A 23,713-nucleotide genomic window follows, 5' to 3' on the forward strand; every position below is an offset into this window, starting at 1 on the left:
GGAACCAGGTAAATGTTGCACGCTACGGGCCGCCTCCCAAAGAGAGCCCCCCGAGCCGCGTCCCTGCGTTTGGTCCCGCTTGTGCAGTCTCTGCGAGCCTGGTTAGTGCTCTCCAGTCCGTCTCGCTGGCTCATTCGGACCATCAGGCTCAGCTATGCGATTCGGTTCGCCCGGCATCCCCCCAAAGTTCAGAGGTGTCCACTTCACTTTAGTGAAAGCTGTCGATGCCCATATCTTGCGTGCGGAGATCGTCATCCTACCGTTCAGTAGTACAAGCTACCGTTCAAAATGCTCACGCAGAAACGCATTTTCGAGTGCATCCGTCCCCGAGATTGGTTTGCAGCGATCGACCTGAAGGACGCGTACTTTCATGTCTCGATTCTTCCTCGACACAGGCCGTTTCTGCGCTTTGTGTTCGAGTGTCGAGCATATCAGTACAAGGTCCTGCCCTTCGGGCTGGCCCTGTCTCCCTGCGTCTTCACGAAAGTCATGGAGGGAGCCCTTGTTCCCATGAGAGAACAGGGCGTTCGCATCCTCAACTATCTCGACGACTGGCTCATTCTTGCTCAGTCTCGGGAGCAGTTGTGCGAACACAGGGATTTGGTGCTCAGTCACCTCAGCCAGTTGGGTCTTCAGGTCAACTGGGAAAAGAGCAAACTTGCCCCAGTGCAGAGGATCTCTTTTCTTGGTATGGAGTTGGATTCGGTCAAACAGTCAGCACGCCTCACAGAGGAATGTGTTCAGTCGGTGTTGAACTGCCTGAATACATTCAGGGGCAGGACAGCGGTCCCACTGAAACTTTTTCAGAGGCTCCTGGGGCATATGGCAGACGCAGCGGCAGTAACCCCGCTCGGTTTGCTTCATATGAGAACGCTTCAGCACTGGCTTCACGGCCGAGTCCTGAGATGGGCGTGGCAACGCAGCACGTACCGAGTGGCAATCACTCCGGAATTCCGCCACGCTTTCAGCCCGTGGTCATACCCCTTGTTTCTTCGGGCAGGAGTGCCCCTAGAGCAGGTGTCCCAGCATGCTGTGGTCTTCACGGATGCAGTGTCAGGGGTGTGGACGGGCCCCCAACTGCATTGGCATGTCAACTGCCTCGAGTTGCTAGCAGTACACCTTGCCCTGAGCCGCCTGAAGGGGCCGTTACGGGGAAAGCATGTGCTGGTCCGGACGGACAACACTGCGACCGTTGCGTACATCAACCATCAAGGGGGTCTGTGCTCCCGTCGTATGTCGCAACTCGCCCGCCATCTCCTCCTTTGGAGTCAGAAGCATCTGAGGTCGCTTTGCGCCATTCATGTCCCTGGTGTGCTCAACCGTGCGGCCGACGAGCTCTCACGAGCTATGCTGCAGGGAGATTGGCGACTCCACCCCGCAGGTGGTCCAGCTGATTTGGGGAGAGTTCGGCGATGCTCAGGTAGACCTGTTTACCTCTTACTGCCAGTTGTTCTACTCCCTGTCCGGGGGGACACTCGGTACAGATGCACTGGCGCACAGCTGGCCCCGGGGCCTTTGCAAGTATGCGTTTCCCCCAGTGAGCCTACTTGCACAGACCTTGTGCAAAGTCAGGGAGGACGAGGAGCAGGTCCTGCTAGTTGCGCCCTTTTGGCCCAACCGGACCTGGTTTCCAGAACTCACGCTCCTCGCGACAGCCCCTCCCTGGTGAATTCCTCTGAGGAATTCTTTCTCAGAGACGGGGCACCCTTTGGCACCCACGTCCAGACCTCTGGAGCTTCTAGATGACTTACCCCCTGAGGTACTTAACACCATCGCTTCGGCACGTGCACCGTCTACGAGACTTGCTTACGCCTTGAAGTGGAACCTGTTCGTCAAGTGGTGTGCTTCTCGCTGAGAAGACCCCCGAAAATGTTCAATCGGTGTCGTGGTTTTCTTCTTGCAGCAAGGGTTGAAGTGTAGGCTGTCTCCCTCCACCCTCAAAGTTCATGCTGCCGCTATTTCCGCATGCCACGACCTCATCGATGGTAAGTCTGTTGGTAAGCACGCCTGATCGTCAGGTTCCTTAGGGGGGCGAGACGGTTAAATCCTCCTCGACCCCCCTCCATACCCTCTTCGGACCTTGCTCTGGTGCTTCGAGCACTCCAGATTGCTCCCTTTGAAACTTTGCAGTCAGCAGACTTAAAGATTCTGTCTATGAAGTCTTTGTTGCTGGTTGCATTGGTCTCCATCAAGAGAGTAGGGGACCTGCAGGCATTTTCGGTTGACGAATCGTGCCTAGAGTTCGAGCCGGGTGACGGCCACGTGGTACTGAGACCCTGGCCTGGCTATGTGCCCAAGGTTCCTACCACTCCCTTCAGGGACCAGGTAGTGAGTCTGCAAGCGCTGCCCCCAGAGGAGGCAAACCCAGCCCTGGCTTTGCTCTGTCCAGTTCGTGCCTTGCGACTGTACATAGACAGAGCTCGAAGCCTCAGGACCTCAGACCAGCTCTTTGTCTGTTACGGAGGCCAGCAGAAGGGAAAGGCTGTCTCCAAGCAGAGGATGGCCCACTGGGTGATAGTGGACGCCATCGCCTTGGCTTACCAAGCACAAAGCGTGCCCTGCCTGCTCAGGTTGCATGCCCACTCTACGAGAGGCGTGGCATCCTCCTGGGCGCTGGCTCGTGGCGCCTTGCTGACAGATATTTATAGAGCTGCAGGCTGGGCGACACCTAACACGTTCGCTAGATTCTACAGCCTTTGTGTCGAGCCGGTCTCCTCCCGTGTTCTCACCTCAGGTAAGAGGCATGGAGAGGTCCCGGCTTAGTGTCGACTTGCTGCGTTACATACGCTTATGTATGGGTTATTCCACGGGTTGCCCCTAAACAAACCCGTGTCTTTCCCTCTGGGAGAACCCACCTCTCGTCAGGTTGGAGTCACCCCAGTACTTCCATATGTAGTACAGCCCTACGGGGTTAGTCCATATGCACTTCTCCACATAACTCCTTCGGGGAAGGATGTGGCTTCTGCAGCGTTCCTTTCCAGTGAAAAGGTACGCTCTTCCAGTGTTATCCAAAAGTCTCACTGAATGGGTTTTGGGGAACAGCAGTGATCGACACTCTCTGTGTTTGCACTGTCCCACCGTCCTTAAGCAAGGGGGTACAGGAGGCTGGCTACAGTGCGCTGGAAGGGGGCAGCTCCTGTGGCGCTTTGGTAGGGATTCCTATTCGTCGGTCAGTCCGACGTACGTCGAACGTGACCGACTGAATGGGAACATCTCGGTTACATAGGTAACCCTCGTTCCCTGAAGGAGGGAACAGAGACATACGTCCCGTCGCCACAATCGCTAGACCCCGCTGATGCTGCCGCCTTACCTGTTTGGCTCCTCAGCGAAAAGCTGCAGATGCAACGTTATATACATTATATACCCGCGCTGCGAGGTGAGCAGCTGCTGCATGTGATTGCATGCCAATATGCATTGACTCGTTTTAGTTACACTCAAAGCAGATTGGCCTCTCTAGCGAGATTCCTATTCATCGGTCAGTCCGACGTACGTCTCTGTTCCCTCCTTCAGGGAACGAGGGTTACCTATGTAACCGAGACGATCTGCAAGTCTTGAATCGGGCCCCGCACAAGCTTCCGTTCAAGATGTTGATGCAGAAGTGCATCATCAGATGCATCCAACCCCAGGATTGGTTTGCAGCGGTCAACCTGAAGGATGCTTACTTGATTCTCCCTTGACACAGACCATCGGTTTGCATTCGAGGGTCGGCATGGCAGTACAGGGTCCTCCCATTCGGGCTCTCCCTGTCCCCTCGTGTCTTTTTGAAAGTCACGGAGGGCGCCTTTGCCCCGTTACAGGAAGTGGGCATCAGGATCCTCAACTGTCTCAAGCATGGCCCACGTGAGAACAGTTGTGCGATCAAAGGGACCTGGTGCTCTGGCACGTCAGCCAGTTGAGGCTTCGGATCAACTGGGAAAAGAGCAAGCTCTCACCCGTGCAGAGAAACTCTTATCTCAGTATGGAGTTAGATTCGGTGAGTGTGTTGGTGTGTCTCACCAACGAGCATGCCCAGTCCATGCAGAACTGCCTGAGTTCCTTCAGAGGCAGGATGGTGGCACCACTGAAACACTTTCAGAGGCTCCTGGGGCATATGGCATCCACAACCGCAGTCTCGCTGCTCAGATTGCTTCATATGAGACCACTTCAGCACAGGTTACACTCCGAGTCCCGAGAAGGGCATGACGCCGTGGTACAGTTCGCGTGACTACCACGCCAACGCGTTGTCGCTCATTCAGACCCTGGATGGACCTTATCTTTCTACAGGTCGAAGTACCCTTAGAACAAGTGTCTCGGCATGTCGTTGTCACGATGGATGCCTCTAGTGCGGGCTGGTGTGCTACATGCAACAGGCAGGCAGCCTCAGGGTTCTGGACAGGGGTGAACCCTGGGTATCATTAAGCACCCCCGGCAGTCAGACTGGGCGGAGCAGTCTGATGCCAGGCCCAGTATCGGTGTTAGCCTGCCCGGGTCTCCGGTCAGCCCCTGTATTGGGCTAGGTGTCCATATGGCTTGATTCCCTTCAGGCAATCCCATATGTGTATACTTCCATGGTAAGGTTCCCTCTCGGTAAACCGATGTGGCCTCCGTAGTGTAGGATGTGGCCTCCGTAGTGCCCTTATTCTGGAGGATGACTGAAAGGACTGTATTAGGTGAGATGTGATATCTAGCCTTCCTCAAGGAGTGTCAGTCAAAACACAGGGTCTGATCAGTTTCGTTCAAAGAGTTTAATTTCTCTTAGCGCAAGAGTCATTTGCAACCAAGATACACACAACACCGCTATACATGGACATTACAGATGACCAATTAGGTATTTGTTTGTGAGAGTGTGTGTGGTCTACAATAGAAAAAGAATAAGAGGTAAATTAAGTTACATGTTTCAAAATATTATTCCAAAGACATTCACATAAAATGCTTAATTTCTTATTAAATTCCCAGGTTAAATATTATCAAAGAACCAAACGATATAAACAACAATGAACTTGTAGTGAATGACAACACTACCACCTAGTGGTTAGAAATGGCAACTGCTTTCATACTTAACTGCTGATGATGTAATTTACATAAACTGCATGTAAGCATGAACATCCTATACATAAACTTCAAATAATCAGCGATTCGGTTACTAATATGGCAGTAACATATGGTGGAATATGAAATCTGACATTTGTTTACGTTATTACACAATAGTTTGTGATAACTCAAGTCATTATGATCAAGACGGCAAGGCATATCCAAAAGTGCTTGACAGTGCATGATAGGCAGTTAATGCTGATAAATGCTTAAATCACAGAATAATACCATATACACATTCATAACGAACCGTTTATCTGGCAATTATTACTAACTTAATAATCAGATAGCTTACTTTTGTTCATTGACGCACACTTCAAATCACAGTCTTTGCACTTTCCTGCGCTTTTCTCACTCTTGCGCTTTCTGCGCATGTGGACAGGTCAAAGGTAGCGCATGTGCACAGACCCGGCCTTTCTAACAGCCCTTCTCCGGAACAACAAATAGGAAAGACTTGAAGTAATCTTTCACTGAAGGTCGAAATCCCTTCTGTTAAGAAATTTTTGTGGGGAAAGGGACAGCGGTTTGGCTGTCTCCAGCAGCGATGTACTCACCTGTGATCCCTGCTCGTACCAAGGTCAGCGAATTTGCGCGGGGGCGGTGGGAAGGTTACGACCTTTGCATAACAGCTGTCTGACACACGGTCACTTGCCAACATTTGCTACGCCATAGGGTTGTGACGAGGTTCAGGTTGTGCCGCTTTCCATGGACCCCATAATGTCATCACGACATAACTCGTAGTGATCGACAGATAGGGAACGTCTCGGTTACGTACATAACCCTCATTCCCTGATGGAGGGAATGGAGACGTTATGTCCCCATGCCACAACCTCGAACCATCGCTGGCGGCCAGGGACAAGTTCAGCGTAAAACCTGAAGAGTGGATGTACCTGTCGCCTATTTATATCCATATGCAAGGGGAGTGGCTCAGGTATGCAAAATCCACTAGCCAATATTCATTGGCGTTTTCTCTTAAAGTCAGAGATGATTGGGGCTCCCAAGTGAATCCCCATAATGTCATCACGACATAACGTCTCTGTTCCCTCCATCAGGGAACAAGGGTTACGCAGGGCTCTCAAGTTATAGCGAAAGTTTGGAGTGAGATTAGGGATTACAAACACAACAGAAAAAAATAAAATCATAAACTGAAATGTGTTCTCTCTCTCTCTCTCTTTCTCACACACACACACACACACACAGAGAGAGAGAGAGAGCTTGACATACATGTTCAGGACAAGTTCTGTAATCCTACTGTGTGTGTACAGTATGTACATTGAGTACTGCTGCTGTTCTGTTGACAAGTTTGGGGCCAAATTTCTTTTTATTTTTGATCCTTTTTTAAATATGTAAAACAATTTATTTTATTTGGATGAATTTGTCTGTCTTTTATCAGATTCACCAACTGTTATAACATCTCTAGTACTTTCCTTTCAGGAAGCCAAAGCTAAGTTAAAGCTTCTGGTTGCAAAGCAGTTGGAGAGTTTGTTTTGTTTTGTTTTTTTGACTGCATCAATAATACTTTAGCGCGAATTTGGCTATATTCCCCAAACATCAGCTCTCACTATCGTTTCACAGGCAAGTGATTTCGTAGAGGAATCTTAAAATCGAAAAAATAAATGAAGGGGTTACCTACAGCATTCATCAGATCTTTCTCTTCCAATTTACACTCCATGTGCGCGCGCATCCATATTGCTTAGTAACGAACCCGCTTGCTGTAGAATCGCGTAATTTAAACGGAAACAACAACATCCTAATTTCTGATTGGCTGGTAGGTGGCATTTAACTCTATAACTACAGAGTCGAGAGAGCTATGAACTCGGCAGAAAACTTACCTCAGTATTCCCTCATCTATTAATGGTATATTAATTGCATAGTAATTGTAGCGGGACAAGTTATCCCTTCTCAGCGTGAGAAATACAAGGTGTGGCGTGAGAGCGTGTGAACTGGTTGAAATGCGTGAGTCTCACTCCGATTGCGTGAGACTTGAGAGCCCTGTAACGGAGTTAGCGACGTTCGAAGAACGGACCCCTGGTCATGAGGGACTTTGTTTGTATTAGACTCGAGTAGTGCATTTGCGATGAGATAAAATTCAGTGTGAAGCACTGCCTCTGGCGGTCATCCAGAACTCATAGAACCGCAGTTACATTCGTAACTCTCTTTTTATGTAAAGCATTTTAATTTACATTTTTAGTAATGTCAAACGATATGTTCATTTACGCATGCATTTGCCACATGACATGCATTACAAAAAAATAAAAAAAAATAAAAAAAAATAATAATAATAATATATATATATATATATATATATATATATATATATATGATCTACTTCCAGTAAAACACTTCCTGCTAAACGACATTCATGTGGAAATGTGCATGTTTGGAATTGTGTTTTGTTTGTAAATAGCAAACAGACCAAATGTTGATATTATTTAAAAAAGAAAAAGGTGTAGATAAGATGTACAGAATATAGGAAATATTTAAATATGGTGAGCATATATTTTAAAATGCACACAATCACATACACATACAAGTAATATTCTGTTGACTTCTGTTGCAAGTGTATCAACACTTTTGTTTTCTTTTACAAATTTTCAGATTATTCTCTGTGGTAATTGACAGCATGCCACTGAATTCATATTTAATTGAGGCAATATCAGTTTACTAAAACAGTAGTTCTGACTAGATTTTAGCCTCAGTTCTCAGATGTTCTCTAAACCACACCTACACCTTTTTCATAAACAGCTACCACATAATTTTAAGACATGCAGAGATACAGATATTATAACCATCTGTGCACAGATAAGGTGAGTTTGTCTTATTATGAATGCAAAAATAGAAAAGTTGACTGCTTATTTATGTACCCTGCTGATAAAACCAATAGAACCCTGCCCAAAACACATTAGAAAATGTAATGGTTTTAATGGTTATAATGGGAATTGTATTGGTTTTAATGGAAATAATGGTGTCTACTGGTATGTGATGGATTCTATTGGTGGGATGTTAAATACTATTGGAAAAATGCCCAAAACACACTACAAAAAGGAATTTTGTAATGGTTTTCCTGGAAAAAGCTAATGGTTTATATTGGAAACCATTAGAATTTCTGTGATGGTTTCTATTGCGCTTCTATTGTTTAGTTTTTTTCAGCAGGGTAGGCTATTGAACACATATAAAACACATATAAGCAATCCTGAAGAATTAGAAAGATTTCCATAGCAACACGTTACATAGGATAGCCTATTATTGGTGTAGGAAAACATAGTGAGAGATGTTTATTTATAATGCTGTTTTATTGTACAAAATGTAGAGGTTTGTTTATTTGTTTGTTTGTTTGGCTGGTCTACTTTATCTCGGTAACGCTCTTCCATCTGAATTTCGCTAAATAAATAGATAAATGCATACATACATACATACATACATACATAGGCTAATGGGTTACAGAATTTCTACAGTGGTTTCTATGAATGCTTTTGAAAATATACCTTTGCATTCATACCATGTCAACGCAATATTAAAAAGAATAGCCTAGTACTCCGTACAACTTTAAATGCAACTAAAAAACACTATGAGAAGTCTTAATATATTAAATATATTGATTTAATATAAAGTATAAAGTGTTTATTTCTGATAACGTCAGAAATTGTACATTGTATTGAATGGTTTGTAAACTACACGTTCAACACATAGCTATGTGCAGACAGCGACCTCTAGTGTAAACTGCTGCGTTGTTCTAATAACTGACCAGAACATCATAAAATAAAAGATTGAATTTATAAAATTAGCTACAAAAATAATGGCACTATTACTGCAAAACTAATGTACGAACGTTTCACTAGAAATGTTTTTTACTGGCAGTAAAACCCCCCGAATGCTTCTTGACATTTACCCAGTTGCTTTGCTGTTTCAGAGTCATCATGTCAGATGAAGTCAATGTCTTTATGGACCCTTTCCTCAGAATCTACACCAATCCTTATCAGATAGAAGTAGCTGATAACCTCACAGATATCAAAAAGCAAGAGGAAGAGGACATAAACAAAAATGTTTATGTGGTTTCCAGAGAGTTTGTAGACATATTGTCTAATGCCACATCGAACACAGAAGATTCAGACTCTCTTGGCTCAGACTTACAGGAAATAATTGACTCTCCACCTGCAGAGAAAACAAACAAACTGAAAAGTAAACTGAAGGAGTTAGAGAATGTTACACTTAACATTGCTATAACTGGGATGACAGGGGCAGGGAAGTCTTCCTTCGTCAATGCCCTCAGAGGCCTTCCTAATGATGATAAGAATGCAGCTCCCACAGGAACAACTGAGACTACCATGAAGCCCAACATGTACCCACATCCCTCCATGCCAAACGTGAAGATCTGGGACCTGCCTGGAATTGGTAGTCCAAAATTTAGAGCAAAGAAGTACCTGAAAGATGTCAATTTCCACACGTATGACTTATTTCTCATAGTGACCTCTGAAAGATTTAAGGAGAACGACATCGAGCTGGCCAGAGCCATCAAGAAGAGCAAGAAGGCATTTTATTTCATTCACACTAAAATTGACAACGACATTCGTGCTGAATCACACAAAAGAAGCTTTGATGAGCGGATGTTGCTCGAAAACATCCGAGAGGATTGTAAAGCAAACCTATTGAGAGTCGGAATACCCAAAATATTCCTAGTCTCTTCATTTAATTTGGAAGAATATGACTTTCAGAAGCTGATCAACACCCTCGAAGATGAACTTCCAGAGAACAAGAAATTTGCTCTCATTTAGTCTCTGCCTGTTTATTCTCTAGAGGCCCTCACAAAGAAGAAAACATACTACAAGAAAATGATTTGGCTAAATGCATTTGCGGCCGGCGTCGGGGCGATAGCTCCCATCCCGGGATTGTCACTGGCCTGTGATTACGGCATCATGAAGAAGTTTTTTCAGCAAGTCTTCACAGGCTTCGGTTTATCAAATCAGGCTCTAGAGGTGCTATCAGAACGAGTGAACAAACCAGTGGAGCAGCTAAAAGCCGCTAAGACATCACGCTTCAAAGAGGGGGCCACTGAGGATATTGTGATTGATATGCTGTCTAAACCAATGATTGCTATAGCCAAGACGCTGGGGACCGTAATGGCTCTGCTGCCAGGAGGAGCTCTACCAGCAGGAGGAACGGCCATCGCTTCTGTGCACTACCTGCTTAATATGGGACTCAATGAGATGGCAGAAGACACCAAATGTGTTCTTTCAGTCTCACAGCTTGCCTAATACGTGAAAATTAACCTCAGATCATGTTTAAAAATCATATAATAACTAATATAATGTTGTTGCAGTAAATATGTCTTGTATGATTAAAAATATAAAGTAATCATACTAACTGTACTCTTTTTTGTAATTAAGATTAAAATAAAATAAAAATACTGAAATGTGATCATGAATGTGCATTTGAAATTAAAACAGTTTGTTTTAACAATGTAAACAACACTTTCTAATTTTGCCAGTTTCTTTCATTTGTGTCTGTATATATAACTGTATGCACTGTATATACCACATGTATGCTGGACGTGCAATGAATAAACCTTATTAGATATATAAATTTATACGAAAAAAAAAAAAAACACAATTTAAAATGAAATGATCTAAGTCAACATTTACTTTCCAAATACTTGTATTCTGGTCAATTCAAATTCTAGTTGTAGTATCCTTTATTGTCCTCAAGAGGAGAATTGTTGTGGACTACATGTTGCTGCAGACATACAATTAACAGATAATAATAACAATAGAACAACGATAAAAAGATAGACTCAAAATAAGATCAAGATAAACTCAAGAAATTAGCCTGATCACCAAGAATCCTCTCTACCCGAATAAGAACGAATTCCTCATATAAATCTTGAAGGCTAAAATGCTCATCATGCCCAACAATTCTCCATGCTGTCAATTACAGGTGCATCAACCTAGATTTAAACTGTGCTGAAATTCAACAAGCTATGCAAAAAAGATTACTGCTATACATAAGTATATGTTATACTCACATTACTGTTATTACTGTTATAATTACATATGTAATTTACCATCACTATATAATGACAAATTAAAACAAAAATTCAAATTAACAAATATAATTTATTTGTAGATCATTTAATTTAATCAAATGCATCATGTCTGAAATACACATTTAAAAACAGCAGTGTTGAAATTACAGAGTTGAAATTAAAAATTACAAAAGATTTTTTGTAAGTTTTTTCAAATTCACACCATAAATTATATGTTATTTTCCTTTTTTTCAGTTTTTTGTCTTTTTTTAATTTATGTGCTTACAAATACAATTGAAAACTAGAATAAGGCTACAAATCTATCCAAAAGTCACCTGTATGGAATAAAGTCAGGAATGAAAAGCACCATCATAAATACGCCTACATATGTAGTCTACATGTGAGGAAAGTATTTACATCATTCATTCCTATCTGAGTGATTTTTTTACACATATCTGATCATCACCAATTTCAAGAGATAAAATCAAAACCTTAACAGCAATACTGAGCATAAATGTCAATAGCTACAGATATAGAAAGATATAATGTTCAGTATTAAATATTTCATATTACGTAAATTATTGCTACATAATACTTCTGGAAGAAATGTAACAATTTGGAATTAAATATGACCTGGAATCTTGCACTATCATATCATAAAGTTTAAATAATGCACAATACATGACCCCTGGGCAACATGAATTCAAGCATCATGCTATTTTACTATACACAGAATTTTACTATGGTACACATTATCACTTAAAATTTTAATACCCTATTCATTTTGACCATTTTTAACAGATGTCACTCATCTGAAGTCACCCCTCATATCAATGAAGTGAATAGGTGTCACATAAAAACTTTTATTAACAGCAGTAAGAACTTTAAAAAAGAAAGAAAGAAAGAAAGAAAGAAAGAAAAAGAACTCGGATAAAATGACAAAAGAGTTATTTAAACAATCAGGAGTGCACAATTTGTGCTCAAATAGACATGTAAAAAACGGAGTTAGGTCAAAAGAAATGTACTTAAAATGTACTTAACTACTTACTATGATACATAAAAAAAATATTAAATATTAAAAAAAAGGAAATATAAAATTTTAAATTGCATATTAAGACCTCAGCAAAATTCAAACAAAAATGACAGTGTGCTTATTTAGGAAAAAGATATTTATTTTGTTTGCTTAAAGATTGTCCATGAATTAAACACAAGCCTCAAATGAGAGAAAAAAACCTGAATAACGACAAGCCGTTTGTTTTGCATGAGATGCATGCCATTGCTGGTAAAAGAGCCACAGAAATATCCTGTTCTACGACTTTGAAACTTCTCAAAATCGAAGGTGCTGAAAGTTGCAAAACAGACCTACATGAACCAGGAACACATATATTAAATAAAGTTATTTAAGTTTGTAAAGCATGCAAAAACATAATGTAAGATTTAAAGCATTTAATTCATTGCCCCCCCCCCCCAAAAAAAAAAATTCAGCATTTTAAATGCTTCATGCTTGAATCTGCTGCCTTTGATACACTGTGGATGCATTATCAACATTACTCATATGAAAGCATACATGCCTGACGGAGTGTCTTTGATTAATGTGTTCTGCGGTTTTATGTAAGAAAAAAAAAAAGATCTGCCTCCAGTAATACACTTCCTGCTAAACAACATTCATGTGGAAATGTGCATGTTTGGAATAGCTTTGTGTTTTATTTGGAAATAGCATACAGACAAAATGTAGACATTACTTAAAAAAAAAAAGAAAAAAAATATGTAGATAAGTTAGAATGTACAGGAAATATTTAAATATGGTCAGCATATATTTTAAAATGCACATAAACATACATATACAAGAAATACTCTGTTGACTTCTGTTGCAAGTGTATTAACACTTTTGTTTTGTTTTACAAATTTACTGACTATTTTCTGGGGTAATCGACTAAAGCATGTCACTGAATTCATATATAATTGAGAAAATGTTTGTTTTCTTATAAAGTAGTTCTAGCAAAACTTTAGCCTCAGTTCTCAGATGTTCTCTAAACCACACCCTAAATCCACACCTACACCTTTTTCATAAACAGCTATATCATTTTGAGACATGCAGAGATACCGATATTATAACCACCCGCACAGATAAGGTGAGTTTGTCTTATTATGAATGCAAAAATAGAAAAGTTGACTGCTTATTTATGTAGGCTATTGATCACATATAAAACAAGCAATCCTGAAGAATTAGATTTAGCCTACGTAGCAAAGCGTTACATAGCCTATTATTGGTGTATAGGAAAACACATAGTTACCAATATATATTTACTTATAATGCTGTACAGAAAGTAGGGGGTTGTTTAATTATTTATGTGTTTGTTTGTTTGAAAATATAAAATATACTGCTCATGAGGTTCCAGTCATGAGAATAAATAAAAGTTTTATTCTACATGGGGCTGGTCTACACTTTATCTCGGTAACACTCTTCCAGCTGAATTTCGCTCGCAAAATAAATAAATAATGGGTTACAGAATTTCGACAATGGTTTCTATACATTTTTTAGCAAATTTACCTTTGTATTTGTACGATACTGTATGTACTCCACTAGGTGTCAGCGCAACATTAAAAAGAATATGTGCACCTTTAAATGCATAAGCACTATGAGAAGTCTCAATATATGAATTATATTGACTTAATTTAAAGGGAAAAGATAACGTGTTTACTTGTATGATAATAACGTTATTTTATAATAACATGATAATTTATATGATAAGTACTTTATCTATTTTGTACTGAATGGTTTGTAAATTATTACAAGACATGTGTAGACAGCGACATCTAATAAGTGATCAGAACATCGTAAGATAAAAGAATGAAATTAGACACAAAAATAAAGGCACTACTACTGCAGAACTAATGTACAAACGTTTCACTAGAAGTTTCAAGTGCAAACCCTTGAATGCTTCTTGACATTTAGCCAGTTTCTTTGCTTTTTCAGAGTCATCATGTCAGATGAAGTCAATGTCTTTATGGACCCTTTCCTCAAAATCTACACAAATCCTGATCATATAGAAGTAGCCGATAACCTCACTGAATCCTTTCACGATGACATTGTGTTGAAAGTGCAACAGAGAGACACAGAATTGTTGGAGTCCCTGGGAATCATCCAATCAAAACTCATCAAAACTATGGAGAAACAACCAGAGAAACCAAAACAAAGTAGTTCATTACTGGACATTGTTGAATCAAAACTTAATGATGTGAAGGAAAGAGAAAGGCTGAGAGAAAAAAAGCAGAGTGGTAAAGAAAAGCCAGCAGAGAAAGAAGTGATACACATAACAAATGAAACAACTGAAGATCAGTCAGAAAAAGCAGAAATGTGTCATTTTGACATGATACAGATGGAAAAATGTCTTGAGGAGCAAAATGAGCAAACCGAGGCTGAGGATCCATGTGAAGTGACCACAGAACAACAACACGTGAAGGCTGTTAATAAAGAAGAGCAAAGAGAACCGAGAATTTCAGTTCCAATGACAAATGAAGAAGCAAAGGAAATGATTGAGTGTGGAAAAGCTACAGACATTCACAAAACAAAACAACCTGACAGTGTCGAAACAGACCATTTTCAAGAGCCACAAGCTACTATAATGGAAAAAGATTTTTTGACAGAAAAACCTAATAAGACTAATCTCAGTGAACCATTAAACAAAGTCGCTACTAAAGAGGAAAATGAGGAGGTTGTGGAGATACAGAAGCAAGAATTGCTCAGTGGAGCAGTGTGTCCAGATGCCAAGAAGTCACAAGATGACACAGATAATGTGTTTCTGTGTAAAGCAAAAGAGAACATTCATTTAAAATCAGAAAGCACTGAGAAGAGGGAAAGTATAAACACAACACCTAAAAAGCAAGAAGAGGAGCATCTATATGAAGTACCCGATGTTTTTCTCCCTTGTTCTGCTGAATACGTTTATGAAACAGAAAGTGTTAAAGAACAAATGAAGAAACTGGACAACGTCACACTTCACATTGCTGTTACAGGATCAACTGGAGCAGGAAAATCCAGCTTTATCAATGCAATACGAGGTCTGAAACCTGATGACGACAATGCAGCTCCCACAGGAGTAACTGAGACAACAATGATATCAACAGTGTACGAACATCCTACAATGCCCAGTGTAAAATTATGGGATCTGCCAGGGACTGGAAGTCCCAAATTTAAAGCCAAAAAATATCTAAAGGAGGTGAAACTTGACACCTTTGACTTCTTCATCATCATCTCCTCAGAGAGATTCAAAGAAAATGACATCATGCTGGCTAAAGCAATTAAAGAGAAGAAGAAGTTGTTCTACTTTCTCCGCTCCAAGATTGACAATGACATTCAAGCGGAATCTCAAAGGAAAGACTTTGATGAGCAGAAAGCTCTCTCACATATTCGTGAGAACTGCCATAGTTACCTTAAGGATATGGATAACCCAAAACCAAAAATTTTCCTGATTTCCTCTTTTGAATTGCACAAATATGATTTTCAAACCCTCGTCGACACACTGGAGAAACAGCTACCTGCTCAGAAGAGAGATGCTTTGATTTTGTCTTTGCCAATATACTCCTCCAAGATTCTGGACAAGAAAATCGAACTGTTTATGAAGCAAACCTGGTCGGCTGCCGTCGCTTCTGGTTCCATTGCTGTGGCTCCAGTGCCTGGTCTTTCCATAGCTTGTGACGCTGCCATTTTGCTGGCTTTCTTCACTAAGTGTTACTATGCATTCGGTCTGGATGATGAATCAATAGATAAGCTTTCGGTGAGAGTCAACAATCCATCCCTCAAATCTGTAAGAAAGTCACCTCTAGTGATTGCTATTGGGCAAAAGAAACTCAGTAATAAGGAGCTATCAGCACTGACAAACAGGGAAGCAGCTGTTAAATTTGCGTGGAGCATGGTTCCTGTTGTAGGGAGTAAAAAAACTGCAGAAATGTCTTATTCTGCAACACTGAACCTTCTGCGAGCAGGCGTTCAGGATCTCGCTGATACAGCCAAAGAAGTGCTGAAAGTGGCAGGTCTGATTGATGTCTACTAAAATCACAGATTGGGATCAGTCAAGAGGTCATGCCATTGGTCATTTTTGTTAAGCCTTTTTGACATTTTGTGTGTAGTCACATTCACTCATAACATATGTTGCTGCCATTCAAGAAGCTGAGCTGCATGCATCTAATAACTGTTCTGAACATGTTTCTTTATTATCTTAAAAATGTAAGTCTTAAATTGCTTTTGTTCATAGATTTACTTCCTATAAAAGATGCCTATAAACATTTTTATCTGAATCATGGACTAATTGTGTTGTTTGTTAGATTGTGTGCTGAGTGTGTATAGAAATTAAGCTACTACTGTATGTCCTCTGTTTATAAACTATTTACAGGAATCTGGTCACAATTAGCTGACAGTTTAATTTTTCATTGTTTATTTATTTCTATTTGATATTTAATGATGTACAGGCTAATGTCTCATACATAATAAAAAATTAAACGGTGTGTGTAGCTTTTATTATAAAAACATTTAGGCTACTCGTTTTTACTCTGCAGCGACAAAAACTGAAACAGTTTATGGGTTAAACGCTTTGCAATAGGCAATTCCTTATGCCTGGCTCACTACATGATTTTTAGCCCGATTTCCCCCTCCCGAGAATCGGAGGAAAAATCTTGTCCAGCACCTCGATCGGTCCCGATGTTCAGCGCGGATTATCTGGTAATGTGAATTTTGCACCTCCCGATCCTCTATCACACAAATCGGGGACGCCCCGATCATATCAAACATGTTTGATATTTAAGATTTAAATCGGGATGATGACGGCTATATGATTGCGTCAGCACTTATAACAGCCAATGCGCGACCGCGAAACAGCTGCTGTACGGCTCCGTTGAATAGAGTGGGGGGAACTATGACGTCACTTTGTAGGCGAAAACCTGGAAGCGAGTCAGCATTTTAGCACTTCCGGATCCAACGTCCCAGAGTCGATGGGTTTTTTGAATGGGATTTTGGTTAAATCCCTAACCCAACAAACACATTTAATTAGGGATTTAACCAAAATGCCACGTTCCATTTTTACTGTGGCAACGTTGCCGTCTACGTGCTCGCGACATTGTAGCAACGTTGAATTGTAAGACGCGAAAGGTCTGTAGCAACGTTGTTGCGCGACATTCAGCAACTGCGAGACGACGTTCCGACCACATTTATTTTTATGCCAGATTATAAATATTATATTACCTTTTCTGCGTCTTATTTTTTTATGTATTTATTTTTTTGTGGTCAATCTCTTAATAATCATACACAAGATGAATATGTAACACTTTTTTAAATACTGTTAATCATTAATTGTTATTTTTAATGTAAAACTAGCTATGAAACTTTAAAGAGGAAAAATTCCATACAAGTTCATATAATCAAACTTTATTAAAACATTGCATACATATAATTACACTACCAAAACATACATTTGAAGAAAAAAAGCCCATTAATATAGAGTATATTAATTATATTAAGCTCAAATATAACAGACTACAAATTTGAGAGCATTTGACAACATTTGTTGAACAAAAGAAAAGCAGCTGAAACAGTCATCAGGTCACCAGCTGATGAGGCCGACTCGGGACTGGAGAACACAGCGGACAGGGGAGAGCAGACGAGAAGGTCAGTAGACAGTCCAATAAAGATAAACAAATCCAGTGGGAAAGGGCAAGCGCAGAAACCAGTCGCCAGGCACAAGTCAAAACCATGCAGACAGAGAATGGTGGGTGGCAGGCACAGGTAAAACTGGGCAGAGAACAAGACGGAACAAAATCAAATAGTAAGCCTCCAATGTAGGAGGACACAAATAGGATCTTGATACGACAGGACAGGCCACATGTCTAGCATAAGCAGACAGAAGAAAATTATTTAAAACAAAAATAGTACAAACGAAACAGAGCACATAGCAGAGATATGGATAAAACTTTACAATATGGTGACACTATTAATTAATGCTTAACTAATGCACAGATAGTCATGAGTTAATGTATAACTCATGAAGAACAACCATTTATTAATAATTACTGCATCAGCAACAAATGGACATTCTATATGATTCATAGATTAAGTAATCAATAAATTGTTATTATCCAGTTGTCTGCTTTAATTAATCATTAGCTAATGATTTGCATGGGTATCATTATGTTGTGACTTTACTTGTTGAGGCACATGACTAATTCAAAATCTATAACCACAATGACATATTACTTAACAATCAGTTAATAGTTCTATTGCCTCAACAAGTAAAGTCATAACGGTAACACTTTATTTTAGGGTCTCTCAACTAGTTGCTTATAAGCATGCATATTACTACAATATAAGCCATTTATTAGTAGTAATTATTAATGCCTTATTCTACATGACCTTATTCTACATCCCTAATCCTACCCAATACCTAAACTTAACAACTACCTTACACTGTAAAAAATGTACCGTAGAATTTACAGGATGTTACTGGCAAAAAAGTTGCCAATAAAATCTTGTAAAAATGATGTTAATTGCTGTAAAATGGATTACAGTATAATACTGCAAAGCAAATCACAGTTAATTGCTGTATGTGAAATACGGTAATTTGTAGTATTTTTTACAGTAGCATTGAATTAAACTTGTAGTTTATATTACAGCAATAGTTTGTAATCTCACGAAAGTACAGTATTTACCTGGCAACAAAAGTTGCCAATAAAATCCTGTAAATACCCCTAAATCCAAGATGATGTTGTAATAATTTAACAATGAAAATGCTGCAAAGAATAATTTGAACAGTAAACTGTAAAATACTGATTTAAATTAATTATCATGAGAACTATATACAAATGAATAAAAACCAAGTCAAAGATGTTGCAAATAAATATTTATTAAAACTGTCAGAAAGACATTGCAAGGCTTTTACTGGTAAAAATAAAAATGTCAGTCTTTCAACAGTTAAAATCTTATCATAAAAATAACATAGCATCACAAAATAACTACAAATAACTGTTATATCACAAAAAATAAGCCATATTCTGAGTAGAACATTTACTTTCTATAAAAAAATTAAGGTCAATCAACAGAATTTGTATAATTTTGGTTAAAGGATTAAAATAAAATGCTGGAATCAACATTATACCACAAATTCTGTTGTTTGAGCTTATGTTATATTACATTTAGAATATTCCTGCAAAAGACAATTTAATAAATACATACTGAAAGTCCATCAACTTTCTGAGATAAGCACACAAATGAGGGTTGTCCCTCTTCTCTGAGACCTTTCCACTTGTTTTGCCTCTGTATATCCGTCTTGTATCCAGTGAGTGTTTTGATTCCTACAAAACATCTGCACATAAAAACAAGCAGAAGCTTTAGAATAAAGTTCAGTATTGAATGAAACTAGCTCAATAAAATAAATGTAAATCAGAATCAGAATCAGAATCAGAATTAGCTTTATTCGCCAGGTGTGCGCAAACACACAAGGAATTTGTTGTGGTTTTTTTAAGGTGCTCCTGGTACATACATACATACACATCTGACATGAGAACAGAAAAAAAAACATTTAAATAGTGAGACTTAACAATAGATAATAATAATAATGTGTATGAATCTGGAACAGTAGATTTATGTACATATTTGTGCATTATTTACTTCATATACAGCTGTATAAATAAACAGATATGTATATGTATTTACATGATACTTGAGAAAGAGGCAATAATTAAAGATGGAGAATGAATTACAGAATGAATTACAGAACACAGGTAATGATCCATGTGTTAGCTATTTAAACTGGAGAAGGCATGGGGGAAAAAACTGTCTTTATGCCAGATGTTCTAGTGCACAGAGATCTGTAGCGTCTGGCTGAAGGGAGAAGTGCAAACAGGTTGTGTCCGGGGTGAGAGGGGTCTTTGATGATGTTACCTGCCCGTTTCTTCACTCTGGAGTTGTACAAGTCCTGAAGGCTGGGCAGGTGCACACCAATGATCTTTTCTGCTGTCCTAACAGTCCGTTGAAGTCTTCTCAAATCTGATTTGCTGGCTGACCCAAACCAGACAGTTATAGAGGAGCACAGAACCGACTCAATAACAGCTGAATAAAACTGTTTCAGCAGCTCCTGTGGCAGGTTGAACTTTTTCAGCTGACGAAGGAAGTACAACCTCTGCTGGGCCTTTTTCACGATGGAGTCAATGTGATTGTCCCACTTCAGGTCCTGAGAGATGGTTGTGCCCAGGAACCTGAATGACTCCACTGCAGCCACAGTGCTGTTCATGATGGTGAGTGGGGGGAGAGGAGGGGGGTTTCTCCTGAAGTCCACTATCATCTCCACAGTTTTGAGCGTGTTTAGCTCCAGGTTGTTGTGACTGCACCAGACAGCCAGCTGCTCAACCTCTTGTCACTCAACAAAAATGCCACTTATACAATACAATCAGCATTTACCAGTACTTAAACTAAATAAGTAACCTTTTTCACAAATGAAATTACTCAAGTAAAACATGTTACCTTTGAAATTAATTCAAGTGTGCAAAAGCTCTGCTCTCGGGACGCCAGGCTGAAGTTGTAATAAGACTGAAAATCCAGCCGCAAAGTTGAGGTATGAATTCACAACCATGTGACCCTCGAATAGGCCTAGTCAAAAGCCACTGGGTGCACCTGAAATTAATAAATAGAAACAATAATGTAACTTACAATACAGTATTTCAATATAAAATGTAATCTAAAATACAAGTTTATCAAATGATTTACAACAGAATTAATACATTACCTAATATAATCAGCTTCAGAGAGTCTTGAAGCATCAAACATTTCTCCACATCAGCTGCTATTCTTTGCACCTACAAGAAATAATGAAAATTATCTTGTGATTTAAAAAAAAAAAAAATAAAAAAATGCATTTACATAGAAGAGACCAAAATGAACACCCAAAAAGGCATATATTTTAAAATAAACTTTTACATTTGATTAATAAATTCAATTGTAACAATACATTGTAGAACTGTACCACCAATCAAATTAAATAATTTATAATGCAAAATTACAACTGTGTTATGACATTAATGTTTTACATTAATTTTTGAAATAACAAATAAGAAACGTTGTAAAAATGCAATGATAGTTTTTAAACGTGAAACTAAACCGCCATTAGGTGGCAGCAAATAATTTAATGAGTGAGTCAATTGAGTCATTCATTGAACCGATTCGTTCAGAATGCTGAATCATTCAGTAAAAACACCGCTGAGTTTTGATTTGATCTTCGTTTGGAACGATTTTCGTTGGTGAAATAAAACAACAGTCAATATTGTGTCTAAAAAGTAAGTAACTTAATGTTAACTAATTGTTTATTGAACTACGTAACATTTGCAATCGTGATAATCAGCAACAGATCACTTGTTATGCTACTTAACAATATCAGATGTTATAAATAAACTCAACAGTTTGAACATTTACCTCATGTTTCTTCCGTGAGTTTATGTGTGCTGTTAAGGTTATTTGTTTTGATGTTGAATGTAACATTAGTAAAATCAGAATCAGTCTTGCGTTTCGATGCTTCCCTAGTTTCTTTTTTTTTACTCAAGTTTTAATCAGGCTAACTTGTCCAATCGGGCATGTAAAGATGTATTTCACAAAAAAAAAAAAAAATTGCCCCGGACAACAACTACAGTGGCAATAGACACAATTTCTCATTTACACGTTGTTTCTAATTATAGTAAGATGTCAGGTCAATATGGGACAGTTGAAAACATATAAACAAATGAAATTTCACATATTTTGCTGTTAGTCAGTTATTTCGACAGATAGAAGTTAAGGTTACTATGGCAATCGTTCACACTGGGCATTACGTTAAAAGTTGGGTAAACACTACTTTAAATGCTCTCAATAAGAAAATTAAACTGCCAAAATGAGAAAAATGGAGCATTTAGCCTAACTATGCTATGATAGTAATTTCCATCTTACTGCACATACCAAGGCCGCTTGTCTAAATGTGTGATAGCAGGCTATTGTGACATGATATAACTTATACATTAACTTAAATAAATATAAAAGGATATATTTCTTAAGTGAACTTACCAGGAATTATGAATAAAGCCTCTAATCTTCGATCGTTCTGGCTCTGCTCCAGTCGGCTGGATTTCAGATTTGAACGATGCGCGCGCAATCCCATAATGCCACACTACAGTAAAGTAGTGTAAAAAGCAGGAGCTACAGTGATAACACCTGCTTCTTGTAAATTAATTACAGTTGACATGGAAATATACAGTTAACAACTGTAAAACCTTATTTGACCCATAATGCATTGCGAATTACAGCTACATCTTGTAAAATGTTTAAACAGTAAAAGTCTGTAAAATTTTGCTGTAGAAACTACAGCAATTTTTTACAGTGTACTTACTATTAATAGGCAGCCAATTAGGAATTTATTGAGGGAAAAGTCGTAGTTAATAGTTAATAAGTGTTCACTATTCTAAAGTGTTACCGTCATGACATAATGATACTCATGCAAATTATTAGCTAATGATTAATTGAAGCAGACAACTGGAAGTTGAAAGGCATGGCTTCGACCCAATGTGGTAATTAACATATGAATTTACACTGTTAGTTAATATAATATGTCATTAGGGAATTAATACTTTATGACACATGTAACTAATAACAATTTATTGATTACTTATTCTATGAATCATATAGAATGTTCATTTGTTGCTGATACAGTAATCATTGGTTTAGTTCATCATGAGTTATACTTTAACTCATGATTATCTGTGCTTTAGTTAAGCAGTATTTAATGCATATTTGTGCACCCATATTGTAAAGTGTTACCGAGAAATGAAAGGAAAGAAGAAACATATCCGCAATCAGAGCACAGCCAATTGAAAAAGTTAGAAAAGAGAGACAAAGATCAAACCTGACTCCTGAGAGAAACATCACATTAGCGTGGTCTTTTCAGACTTAAAAAAAGAGTTGTTATTTTTTTTTTTTTTTAGGTCCTTATTTTAACATGGTAGTACAGATATGAAAGAAAAAGATGTAGGGTGACATAAGCCAGGTTTGAGCTCCAGTCATACGTACAGAAATGCTAGGCTACTTTACCCATAAGGCTGAGTCTCTGAATACTTACTTAAAATTATGAGAAGAGGTCCAATGAGCCATCTTGTAAATGTGGAGTAACTGATCGCTGTAAAATTAAATGTCAGACTTAGTGTCATGTCAATATCATCTGTACAGAACATTAAAGCAATATTAAAAATCTCACACTCGGTTTTTAGTTTGGATTCATTTAGTGTATATTAAAAACATTGATTTGCACTTAACTGTAGCCTTGAGACTTTGAGGAAAAAAAAAAAAAAAGTACTTAACCAGGGCTGACAGTAATAATAAAATACCCGTCTTGGAGCGTATCCTCGAAAAGGATATATGTCATAATTGAAAGTAAAAAGTTGAAATATTGTATATGTAACAATATATTGGACGCATGCACATCTAAAGTGACCTCACTGCTGTCAGGTAGGAAAAAACAAACAAAAAACACTCATTGCTCTTGACTGATTAACTTTTGTAGCTGTAATGATTAATCTATATTTAATTTAAACAGTGAAGAATATGCAATGTTATTACATTTG

At 39.0% G+C, this 23,713-nt stretch overlaps 3 protein-coding genes across 13 annotated transcripts in view; 2 read left to right on the top strand and 1 right to left on the bottom strand.

Annotated features, from left to right (window-relative positions):
• The first annotated feature begins 6,806 nt into the window (after positions 1 to 6,806).
• LOC131521768 (interferon-gamma-inducible GTPase 10-like) lies at positions 6,807 to 10,336 on the top strand. The gene is made up of 2 exons (XM_058746813.1): positions 6,807 to 6,838; positions 8,981 to 10,336. The coding sequence occupies exon 2, from the start codon at positions 8,988 to 8,990 to the stop codon at positions 9,840 to 9,842; it is 855 nt and encodes a 284-aa protein (XP_058602796.1). The 5' UTR covers positions 6,807 to 6,838; positions 8,981 to 8,987; the 3' UTR covers positions 9,843 to 10,336.
• Positions 10,337 to 13,193: 2,857 nt separating this feature from the next.
• LOC131521763 (interferon-inducible GTPase 5-like) lies at positions 13,194 to 16,588 on the top strand. The gene is made up of 2 exons (XM_058746802.1): positions 13,194 to 13,221; positions 14,067 to 16,588. The coding sequence occupies exon 2, from the start codon at positions 14,074 to 14,076 to the stop codon at positions 16,141 to 16,143; it is 2,070 nt and encodes a 689-aa protein (XP_058602785.1). The 5' UTR covers positions 13,194 to 13,221; positions 14,067 to 14,073; the 3' UTR covers positions 16,144 to 16,588.
• A 906-nt stretch (positions 16,589 to 17,494) lies between these two features.
• Positions 17,495 to 23,713, bottom strand: part of LOC131521766 (uncharacterized) — a 29,014-nt gene continuing 22,795 nt past the window's right edge. For 4 of the 11 annotated variants that reach the window (XR_009266363.1, XR_009266355.1, XR_009266362.1 and 1 more), the window contains 6 exons: positions 23,212 to 23,268; positions 22,164 to 22,310; positions 20,860 to 20,929; positions 20,598 to 20,747; positions 19,311 to 19,440; positions 17,495 to 17,873 (listed from right to left, as the gene is read on the bottom strand). Coding sequence is in view for 2 of the 11 variants with exons in the window: in XM_058746811.1 (XP_058602794.1) it covers positions 23,218 to 23,268 (51 nt within the window). In the remaining 9 variants the exon portion in view is untranslated. Of the gene's footprint in view, positions 17,874 to 19,310; positions 19,441 to 20,325; positions 20,459 to 20,597; positions 20,748 to 20,859; positions 20,930 to 22,163; positions 22,311 to 23,211; positions 23,269 to 23,713 lie in introns of those variants that run through there. The other 7 variants (XR_009266356.1, XR_009266357.1, XR_009266358.1 and 4 more) reach the window with 7 other exon arrangements.

This window comes from Onychostoma macrolepis, chromosome 16 (genome assembly GCF_012432095.1).
Source record: "Onychostoma macrolepis isolate SWU-2019 chromosome 16, ASM1243209v1, whole genome shotgun sequence".
Taxonomy (NCBI): domain Eukaryota; kingdom Metazoa; phylum Chordata; class Actinopteri; order Cypriniformes; family Cyprinidae; genus Onychostoma; species Onychostoma macrolepis.

Bases quoted from the DNA above. Each gene is read 5' to 3' on its own strand.
- LOC131521768 (XM_058746813.1), top strand. From the start codon at position 8,988: ATGTCAGATGAAGTCAATGTCTTTATGGACCCTTTCCTCAGAATCTAC.
- LOC131521763 (XM_058746802.1), top strand. From the start codon at position 14,074: ATGTCAGATGAAGTCAATGTCTTTATGGACCCTTTCCTCAAAATCTAC.